General features: G+C 42.4%; 1 protein-coding gene and 1 pseudogene across 1 annotated transcript in view; both read left to right on the forward strand.

Annotated features, from left to right (window-relative positions):
• Positions 1–11,131, forward strand: part of SCD5 (stearoyl-CoA desaturase 5) — a 342,667-nt gene extending 331,536 nt beyond the window's left edge. The window contains exons 4-5 of the mRNA XM_006876944.1: positions 3,769–4,001; positions 10,758–11,131. Of these exons, the coding sequence (XP_006877006.1) occupies positions 3,769–4,001; positions 10,758–10,948 (424 nt within the window). The 3' untranslated portion in view covers positions 10,949–11,131. The remainder of the gene's footprint in view (positions 1–3,768; positions 4,002–10,757) is intronic.
• On the forward strand, positions 7,146–8,108 carry LOC102818490 (annotated as a pseudogene).
• Positions 11,132–11,537: the final 406 nt, after the last annotated feature.

Consider the following 11,537-nt stretch of genomic DNA (forward strand, 5'->3'; position numbering starts at 1 on the left):
CGCTATGAGTCGGTTCCGACTCGATGGCACCTGACAACAACAACAACTTAAGAGTTATAAGGAGCTCTGGTAACGTAGTCGTTAGGAACCCTGGTGGCACAATGGAGTAAGATGCTCAAGGTTAGTGGTTCAAACCCACTAGCAGCTTGATGAGAAACATATGAGGTAGTCTGCTTCCATAAAGGTTTACAACCTTGGAAACCCTATGAGTCAGTTCTCTTGTGTCCTCTAAGGTTGCTATGAGTTGGAATTGGCAGTGGGTTTTTTGTTTTGCTTTGCTTTGCTTTCCCATAGAGTTATTGTGTGGCACTGTAGGATAAGCACTGGATGATAAAGTGGATTTGAATCACAGTTCAAACTTGCCAGCTGCTCCTTGGAAACTTTGTACAGGGTCACTGTGATTCGAAGCCCACTCAAAGGCACTTAACAACAATTGTTAGAATGAAGTGAGTCAGTATATTTGAAGATCTCAGAATACTCTTGGCTCTTATAGTAACTGCATAGTTAAAAAAACGAAACAAAACAAAAGTTGCCATCGAGTTGATTCAGACTTTGGACTCATGATGACCTCATGTGTGTCAGACTAGAACTATGCTTCAGAAGGTTTTCAATGGCTGATTTTTTGGAAGTAGATCACCAGGCCTTTTTTCCGAGGTACTTCTGGGTAGACATGGACCGCCAACCTTTTGGTTAACAACAGAACATATCTATTGTTTGCAACACCCAAGTACTTCAAGTATGTAGTATATGCTAACTTTTTGTATTTGATGCTCACAATATCTCTGTGTGGGATACTTCGCATGCCCCACCTTACATCCTCTCGGCCAATCTGGTCACTCCCCATGGTGCAGTCACCTGCTGGAGCAGGTGTAACCCAGCAGTGCTTTGCTCAGTCTCTTACTTCCTGTTCGGGCTTTTTTGCCAACTGCTTGCCATGCCCATGGAACCCACTCAGTCATTCATACAAACCTGAAAATGTAAAGGAGTTCATTAACATTCCAGGCCACTGCCTTAGAATTGACCACTGGGGAATCAGAGTCAATGGGAAAAAATTCCTTTCAGGATAAGCGCCAAACTGCTAACTGCAAGGTCAGCACTTCAAACCCACTAGCCACTCTTAGAACCCCTATACAAGGTTGCTATGAGTTGGAACTAACTCAGCGACACGTAACAACAACCCACACCTTCAGTGGATAATTCTGAGGTATATTGTGCCCCATCAGGACCCAAGTTCAGTTGCCCATAGCACAATAACACATACTGGCTAGACTATCCCTCCTTCCTGGTTTCACCCTTCCCCATTGTCCTTCCCCAATTGTTAAGATCATGTCTCAAAATCAACTACTCACACACAAGCCCTTGCCTCTTGCTCTGCTTCTTGGGGAACCATAAAATGATGTACATGACAAAAGTAAAAGACTACAAAGAGGCGTATTCAGATCAGCACTGAACTTCAAACCACAAGGTCAGCAGTTCAAACCCACCAGCTGCACCTTGGAAACCCTATACAGAGTCGCTATAGTAGGAAACAACTCGATGGCACTTAACAACAACAGCAATCAGATCAAGCCAGAGTCTTCCACATCCTGAATCTCAAACCCTTACACCATGCCCTCTCCCAGTTCATACAATGCATACTAACACAGGCCTTCCAAAGTCCAATTAGGCAATAGGAGGCCAGGTAAGACATATCTATGGAGATCAGTTCACATACCTTCATATCACAGATCTCTTCTGTCCCTGCATCAAGTCAGCCTTTCACAACAAGAAAGTGGTGAATAGTGATTCCAGTTGACTGTGTCTAATTCCCCTTTGTAGCACCAGCACTCAGTTCAGGGCCTGTAATATAGTAAAAAGCCATTGCCTTCGGGTCAATTACAACTCAGTGATCCCATGTGTTTCAGAATAGAACTGTAGCGGTTTCAGTGGCTGTGATCTTTCAAAGTTATGTTGCTAGGCCTTTCTTCTGATGTGCCTCTGTGTGGATTTGAGCCTCCAATAATCCTTCAGTTAGTAGCCAAGTTGCTTAACCTTTTGCTCCACACAAGGACTCCATCTTATCGTAGGTGCTCAGTAAATGTTTGCTGGAAATTCAGACCCAGAAGTTGAACTATTGATGGTTTGCTTCCTTTTTGCTTTTTTTAAAATAAGTTTTTATTGTGAATTGAGTGATAGTTTACAAGGGAGAGCATCAGCTTTACATTCATCCTATCGTATTTTGTTTCATTGCAATGATTTCAGTCCCCTCCATGCGTCATCATCGTTCAACGGTATTTGCTTCCATTCCCTCTGGGTTTTTTATTTTGTTTTTGTTTTTTGTTTTGGATTTATACCGAAGCACTCAGGAATATATAACTAACAGCCTAAGAGTATACCCTGCATACCAGCCCCCTGGCCACCAGCACACAGCCCCTCTCCCTCCTTGATTCTAGAGTCCCCAACCACTCCATCTCTCCACGTCATTGTGTCTGCCTCCATCTCTGGTGTCACTGCTTCTCTGTATACACTCCTACACTCCGCTCTTCTCCCTTAATGATCCCAGGGCCCTCCACTCCTGGACTGCAAAATCAACCACTCCCTTCCTTTTGTTATAAAACGTCTACCTTTACAATCTTCACAATCAGTCCTGATAGCAATTATTCACTGTTGAACCACAAGAGTCTTATCTCTATCTCCTTTCACCAGTCCCATCTAGACAGGTTGGAAACCACTCAGTGGAGATTCTACCTTCCCCTGCACCCTCTGAAACTAAGCTCCCTTTTGAAACTTGTAAGCCAGTCACTTCATCCCTTTGTTGCCCCCCACCATTTTGGGTTGTTGTTGTTAAGTACCATGGAGTCAGTTCCAACTCATAGTGACCCTGCATATGGTTTCCGAGGCTGTAAATCTTTACAGGAGCAGAATGCCTCATCTTTCTCCCGCAGAACTGCTGGTAGTTTTGAACTGCTGACCTTGAGGTTGGCAACCCAACTCATAACCACTATGCTACCAGAGCTCCTGGTGGCTCCATTTTGGGTAGCCAATGTTTACAGAGGTTGTTTCCTTTTTTAAAATTGGGTGAAATGTACAAAGGGGCTTCAGAAAATTTGTGGAAAATTCCATGATGCATAGCAAAAATTTTCCATTTCAACACTTTTTACGTGTAAACTTCAATGACATTAATTTCATTCATCGTGTTGTGCAACCATCAACCCTATCCACTTCCAAATGCTTCCATCACCCTGTTAAGTCCCCCTTTCCCTCTCCCACCCACTCATCTCTGGTAACCACTAGCAAAGTTAGGTTTGTATATACTTGTCTACTTTAGAAATTTCACAAAGGGCTGTTTTTAAACTATTACTTTTTGTATGTGAGCACATCTGTTTCTATTCTTATTGTTTATTTTTTTATGCTGGTTTAGAATGTAATCTTGGATACACAAAGAACATATTGTTTACTTACTGTTTCTACCAAGCTAAATTAATATGGAACCATGTACCTGAAAATTATTCAAAAGTACTGGTTGACAGAAGTAAATCTCTAGGAAGTATCTCAAATGAATGGTTTATAGGACAATGCATTTCTAAGACACTTGTCCTGCCTTGCCCTTGTGGGTATTTGGATTTGTGACCACTGCACAGAGTGGCATACAGCAAATTATCACTTATATAGAAAGAGTTGCAGGAGCTAATCAGCACAACCCCTTCCTTGGACTTCTGGTCTATTCCTGTAACTTATTCAGCCTGTTCCCACTGCTGTCACCATAAGACACGATGTCCTGTCTTACAGATACTATAAGATCAGCGTGGTGCTCATGTGCTTTGTGATACCCACGCTGGTGCCCTGGTACATCTGGGGAGAGACTCTGTGGAATTCCTACTTCTTGGCCTCCATCCTCCGCTATACCATCTCGCTCAACGTCACCTGGTTGGTCAACAGTGCTGCCCACATGTACGGAAACCGGCCCTATGACAAGCACATCAGCCCTCGGCAGAACCCTCTTGTCACTCTGGGCGCCATTGGTGAGTAGGGTGTTGAGACACAATGGGGAGAATGGCAGCTCAGATTTTCTGAGTTTTTGAATTGTTTTATGGAATCTGGAAGGAGGCAGTGAAGTCAAGTGGAAGGAAATTGACCTGTTAAAATCCTGGTCCATGGACAAACCACTTAATCTCTTTGATTCACACTTCTCTGTAAAATGGGAATAGAAATGCCTATTTAATGGGGATGTTACAAGGATTAATTAGGTACCATAGATAAACTGCTAGGTAGAGTGCCTGGCACCTAGTGGATGATCAATATCCATTAATCAGCTGCTGTTGAGTCAATCCCTTGCTAGTACACACTGTTAGTACTTGGTTGCTAACCAGAAGGTTGGTGACTCAGGTCCACCTAGAGATACCTCACAAGAAAAAATGGCAATCTGCTTCTGAAAAATCAATCACTGAAAACTCTATGAAGCCCCGTTCTACTCTGACACACACGGAGTTGTCATGGTATTTTTAACGTAAAAATTTTCCTAAAGAAGATGCAGAAGTTGACTTTTCTCTCAGCCTGCAATGGTGATCATTTGGCAGACCTTAGAAGAATAAGACTTTCAGGCAGAGATATGGGAAGACACGAGACTTTGGTGTCATGAGATAACGCAAAATGGTTAAGAACAACTGGTTTGATTGAATCTTGTTTTCTCCACTTACCTTTGGGCAAGTTATTTGGCTTCTCAGAGCTCCATGTCTTCATCTATAAAGTGGGGATAACAGTATTTACCTCCTCCTGGAGTCTTTGGAGGATTAGTACGTAGTGTTTGCATCAGTGCTTCATGCAAAATAAGCCTTCAATAATGTTGCTTTCATTACTAGCATTACAGTCTTGGGCAAGTTACTTATCCCTGCTGTGGTCTTACTCTGGCATTTGGAAAGTGGGGATAACGCTAGTAACTAACTCAGGTGTGAGGATTGTAGAAGTTAGTACCTGTTAAAGCAATTAGAGTGACTGTTTGAACCCAGACAGAGCTCCCTCAAAAGTAAGGCCTAGTGATCTGCTTCTAAAACTTTGAAAACCTTGTAAAGTACAGATCTCCTCTGCACACATGGGGTTGTCATGAGGTGAAACGGACTCAACAGTAACCGATTCTAAAGTATTTACAGCTGTGCTTGGCACAGAGCAAGCGAGAAATAAATATTCTTTGTTGCTTTCTGGAAGTAACCCAGGCTTCTTAATACCCTAAACTTTAAGCACAGAGATTAAACCCAGAAAGGGCAATTTCTACTATTAAGTCATTGCTGTCGCTCAGTGATGAGTTTCTGCCACAACTCTATTGTTGTTGTTGTTAAGTGCCGTCGAGTCGGTTCCGACCCATAGCGACCCTGTACAGGGTTTCCGAGGGTGTAAATCCTTACGGGAGTAGAAAGCCTCATCTTTCTCCCGCGGAGCGGCTGGTAGTTTCGAACCGCTGACCTTAAGGTTCGCAGCCCGATTCGTAACCACTAGGCTACCAGAACTCTATTAGGAGCATCCATTTATAACTGCTCCAGGGGTCCTGAAGGCCTTGTCCACTAAGGTTGCCTGAAATACAAGGTAGGATAGAGACCAGATTTAGCTGTGGGATAATGGGATAAACTGGTAGAATAGTGCCTTGAAAAAGAGAAGGAGAATGTCCTTGGCCTCTCCTATTGATTTCCTATGAAGGGGGAGTCCTGGTGTGGCACTGCAGGCTAATTCGCTGAATTGCAAGGTCAGCAGCTCAAGCTCACCAGTCACTCCTGGGAACCCCTATACAGAGTCACTATGAGTCATAACCGACTCGACGGCCACAACAACATATACATATACATATGGAGTCCTGGCTAGTTTGAACCACCAGCCACTTCTCAAAAGCCCTATACAGGGTTGCTGTGGGTCAGAACTGATTCGACGGCACTTAACAACAACAACAGTAGTGAAGGGAGCCATGTTGTTTTTAGCAGTATGATTCATAACAGCCAAAATAAAGTTGAAGCAACCCAAAATTCCATAACTGATAAATGAATAAATACTGTGATATACTAACATAACATACTTCATTCTTCTTGGGTCAACTATCAACACTCGCGGAAGCAGCAGTCAAGAGATAAGACGACGTATTACATTGGGCAAATCTGCTGCACAGGAACTTTTTAAAGTATTGAAGAGCAAAGATGTCAGCTTGAGGACTAAGGTGAGCCTGACCCAAGCCATGGTGTTTTTAATAGCCTCATATGGATGCGAAAGCTGGACAGTGAATAAGGAAGATCGTAGAAGAATTGATGCCTTTGAGTTGTGGTGTTGGAGGAGAATACTGAAAGTGCCATGGACTGCCAAAAGAACCAATAGATCTGTTTTGGAAGAAGTGCAGCCAGAGTGCTCCTTGGATGCCAAGATGGCTAAGCTTCATCTCTCATACTTTGGACATATTTCTGAAGGGAACAGTCACTGGAGAAGGATGTCATGCTGGGTAAGGTGGAGGGTCAGAGAACAAGAGGAAGACCCCTAACGAGATGCATCAGCCAGGTGGCATCATTGATGGCGTCATGTGTCTGAGGTATTGAGGTTGGCCCAGGATTGGACATTGTTTCATTCTGCTGTGCATGGAGTCGCTATGAGTTGGTTCTGACTCGATGGCTCCTGACAACAACAACATACTAACATAATGGAATATTATTCAACCATAAAAGGAAAGACGATCTAGTACATATTACACCATAGATGATTCTTGAAAACATGTCAAGTGAAAAAAAACAATCAAAAAGTACCACATGCATAGTTCCATTTTATGAAATATCCAGAGTAGGCAAATCTATAGATTTAAAACTAGAGACAGAAAGTTATGTTAGATGATTGCTGGTTGCCTGTTGGGACAGGCGCACGCTCTAGAGTGACAGCTAAGAGGTGTGGGATTTTGCTTTGGGGATTATGAAAAATTTTATAAAATTGATTACACTGATGGTTGTACAACTGTATGAATATACTAAAAGCCATTTAATTATATACTCTGAATAAATGAAGTTTATGATATGGGGATTTTATCTCAATATAAACTGTTAATAAAAATAAATCAGAGATACGTTCGTTAGCCTACTCCTTTCTGCTCGTGGACACCGCGGAGGAAGCATCGTCTTTTTTTTTTTTTTCTCCCCCTCACCGCCGTCATGTCTAAGTCAGAGTCTCCTAAAGAGCCCGAACAGCTGCGGAAACTCTTCATCGGAGGTTTGAGCTTTGAAACAACAGATGAGAGCCTGAGGAGCCATTTTGAGCAATGGGGGACGCTCACGGACTGTGTGGTGATGAGAGATCCAAACACCAAGCGCTCCAGAGGCTTTGGGTTTGTCACTTATTCTACTGTGGAGGAGGTGGATGCAGCCATGAATGCAAGGCCACACAAGGTGGATGGAAGAGTGGTGGAACCAAAGAGGGCTGTTTCAAGAGAAGACTCTCAAAGACCAGGTGCCCACTTAACTGTGAAAAAGATTTTTGTTGGTGGCATTAAAGAAGACACCGAAGAGCATCACCTAAGAGATTATTTTGAGCAGTATGGAAAGATTGAAGTGATTGAAATCATGACAGACCGAGGCAGTGGCAAGAAGAGGGGCTTTGCATTTGTAACCTTTGATGACCATGACTCTGTAGATAAGATTGTTATCCAGAAGTACCATACTGTGAATGGCCACAATTGTGAAGTAAGGAAAGCCCTGTCAAAGCAAGAGATGGCCAGTGCCTCCTCCAGTCAAAGAGGTCGAAGTGGTTCTGGAAACTTCGGTGGTGGCCGTGGAGGTGGTTTTGGTGGGAATGACAACTTTGGTCGTGGAGGAAACTTCAGCGGACGAGGTGGCTTTGGTGGCAGCCGAGGTGGTGGTGGATATGGAGGCAGTGGGGATGGTTATAATGGATTTGGTAATGATGGAAGCAATTTTGGAGGCGGTGGAAGCTATAATGATTTTGGCAATTACAATAATCAGTCTTCAAATTTTGGACCCATGAAGGGAGGAAATTTTGGAGGTAGAAGCTCTGGCCCTTATGGTGGTGGAGGTCAATATTTTGCCAAACCACGAAACCAAGGTGGCTATGGCGGTTCAAGCAGCAGCAGTAGCTATGGGAGTGGCAGAAGGTTTTAATGATAGCCAGGAAACAAAGCTTAGCAGGAGAGGAGAGCCAGAGAAGTGACAGGGAAGCTACAGGTTACAACAGATTTGTGAACTCAGCCAAGCACAGTGGTGGCAGGGCCTAGCTGCTACAAAGAAGACATGTTTTAGACAATACTCATGTGTATGGGCAAAAAACAAAACAAAACAAAAAAAACTCGAGGACTGTATTTGTGACTAATTGTATAACAGGTTATTTTAGTTTCTGTTCTGTGGAAAGTGTAAAGCATTCCAACAAAGGGTTTTAATGTAGATTTTTTTTTTTCCGCACCCATGCTGTTGATTGCTAAATGTAATAGTCTGATCATGACGCTGAATAAATGTCTTTTTAAAAAAAAATAAATAAATAAATAAATAAATCAAATGAGAAAAGCTGTAAGGCCTCTCATAAAAACACCAAAAGGGGAGGTGATGAAGTAACCAGGAAAAATGATTCACTGGGAGTTGCGGAGTAACAGACAGGTCAATTTCAGAAACTTAACTAAGCAAACTTTAAAATTTACTTACCTATCTGAATGATTCTCATTTATCTTTTCCAAACTCTCCCAAGAAGTTTTCCTTTCTTTGCTCCAGCCCACAGGGAGGACTTCCTTTCTTTTCTCTTTAATTTTTCTGAACATTTCTATGTGGTTTGGGTGAAAGTTTATAGATCAAATTAGTGTCCCATTCAACAATTTTATGCACATTTTGTTTCGTGGCTATTGGTTACAATGCCCTCAATGTAACATATTGTTCCCACTTCCGTCCTGGGTTTCCTGTTTCCATTCACTCATCTTTCCTGCCCCTTCCTGCCTTCTGAACTATGTTTTTAAGCCAGGACTTTTGTTCTCAAGTGGATGATCATTCTAAAGAGCAAGTTCCTCATGGGTGGTGTTCATTTTATAGCTCTGTCTGTTGTTTCACTCAAAGCTTGATCTCCAGAAGTGGTTTCAGCTCCAGGTTTGAAGGGTGTCTGAGGGCCATTGTGTGATGATTTGCTTTTACAAACATACATCAATATGATCATCTGTTATTGGCCATTTAACATTTAACTTAAGTACAGCTCTAAAGTCATGGTAACATTTCTACAATTTATATGGGCAAATAAAAGCTTGTGACTTTATGTTGATAACTTTATTACTGGCTTTCTGTTTCTGTTGTCTGTTTAGCTTGGTTAGCCCTCTAAGTGAGCATCGGTGTTCAGTGGTAGAATTCTCGCCTTCCATGTGGAAGACGGGGCTTCAGTTTTCAGCCAATACCCAACTTCCAGCCTCTGTCAGTGGAGGCTTGAGTGTTGCCGTGATGCTAAAAACGTTTCAGCAGAGCTTCCAGACAAAGACAGATTAGGAGGAAAGGCCTGTGGATGAAAAGCAATGAAAACCCTATGATCACAACAGTTGGAACCACAATTGGTCATGAGGATGGCATACAACCTGGCAGCACTTCATTCCATTGTACGTGGGGGTCACCATTAGTCAGGGGTCACCAATAGCAGCCAACAGTAATAACAGCTCACTAAGTAAATGCTTCCTGAGAATATGAATCAAATCTTTAGCTCAGCTGAGTCTCCCACAGAGCCTGACACAGTGTCTTGCACATGACATTGTTGATGGGGGGAAAAAAATCTATAAGTTATTAAAATAACTAGGAATGCATTTCTGCTGTTACTGTAGTTGTGATTCGGTGCCATCAAGTCAGTTCTGACTCATAGTGACCTTATAACAACAAGATGGCACACTTCCTGGTCCTGCACCATCCCCACAATGTCTGAGTGCACTGTTGCAGCCACTGTGTTAGTCCATCTACTTGAGGGTCTTCATCTTTTTCATTGACCCTCCACTTTACCAAGCATGATGCCCTTCTCCAGGGACTGATCCCTTCTAAAGACATATCCAAAGTATGCAAGATGAAGTCATAACATTCTTTCTTCCTTTCAAGGAGGAGCATCCTGGCTGTGTTTTTTCCTAGATAGGTATGTTTGTTCTTCTGGCAAACCATAATACTTCCAATATTCTTCACCAACACCATAATTTAAACTCTAGTCTTCCATATTTATGGCCCAACTTTCACATGCATATGAGCTGATTGAAAATACCATTGATTGGGTCAGGCACAACTTAGTCCTCAAAGTGACATCTTTGCTTTTGAACACTTAAAAGAGATCTACTGGCAGCAGATTTGCCCAATGCATATTTGCCTATTGCCTGATTTCTTGACTGCTGCTTCTATGAACGTTGATTGTAGATCCAAGCACAATGAAATCCTTGACAATTGCGATTTTTTTCTCCATCTGTCATGATTTTAGGAGTCCTGGTGTGGCGCTCTGGGCTAGTGCGTCACACCGCAAAGTCGTTTGAGCTGCAAGATCAGTGGTTCAAGCTCACCAGCTGCTCCTTGGAAACCCTATACAGGGTTGCTATGGGTTGGAATCGACTCGATGGCACTTAACAACATCATGATCTTGTTTACTGGTCCAGTTGTGAGGGCTTTGGTTTTCTTAACACTGGGTTAAAAATACTGAAGGCTGTATTCTTTGATCTTCATCAGTAAGTACACATGATAGACTTTCAATAAATGGGTGATTTAAAAAATTGTTTGGAGAAGGAGTGATTGAGTTATTTAAATGACCGCTTTGTTTTCCAGGTGAAGGTTTCCACAATTACCATCACACATTTCCCTATGACTACTCTGCAAGTGAATTTGGCTTAAATTTCAACCCGACCACCTGGTTCATTGACATCATGTGCTGGCTGGGGCTGGCCACTGACCGAAAACGGGCAACCCAGTCGATAATCAAGGCCCGCAAGGCAAGGACTGGAGATGGCAGTAGCTGAGCCTGCAGCTGTCCGCCCAACATGTCTGCTGTTGACTCCTGTGTTCATTGCTTTTGTTACTGTGTTTTTTTTGTCCATTGGATTTGTGGGAGAAGCTTGAGGGTGGATGGAATCTATGTGGTTTGAGAGTTTTTTGTTTATCTCAAAGTAATGTCTAAATACAACTATCAGTGAAAGACATTTTTAAAAATCAATGCAACTGTATGATTTAACAGCATATGGACATGTGGTTTAATCGCTGTAACTACAATATGTCAAACATATGCTGTCATGTGTTCATACATGGTGTTAACCCTGGCAGGATGAAGGAATTTAATATTCTTTCAGTATGATTCTGAAGAGCATTTGTTTTGGTTTTTGACCAGTTAACTCAGCATTGCTTTTAAACACAGTATCTGAAGGAGCAGAGAGGCAGGGTAGAAGACAGAAGAATGTTTTGTTCTGTGATTATTGTACCTACCTGTGTTTTGTTTGATTTTCTGTGAGAGAATTGACAACTCTTCCAAATGAGAATACAGGAAATGGCTCTTATTTTTTGCCCTGTTTACAGCTTGTTAATGCTCCACTGTCTTTGCTTCAGAAAAGGTTC

Source organism: Chrysochloris asiatica, unplaced genomic scaffold, assembly GCF_000296735.1.
Source record: "Chrysochloris asiatica unplaced genomic scaffold, ChrAsi1.0 scaffold00434, whole genome shotgun sequence".
Lineage (NCBI taxonomy): Eukaryota > Metazoa > Chordata > Mammalia > Afrosoricida > Chrysochloridae > Chrysochloris > Chrysochloris asiatica.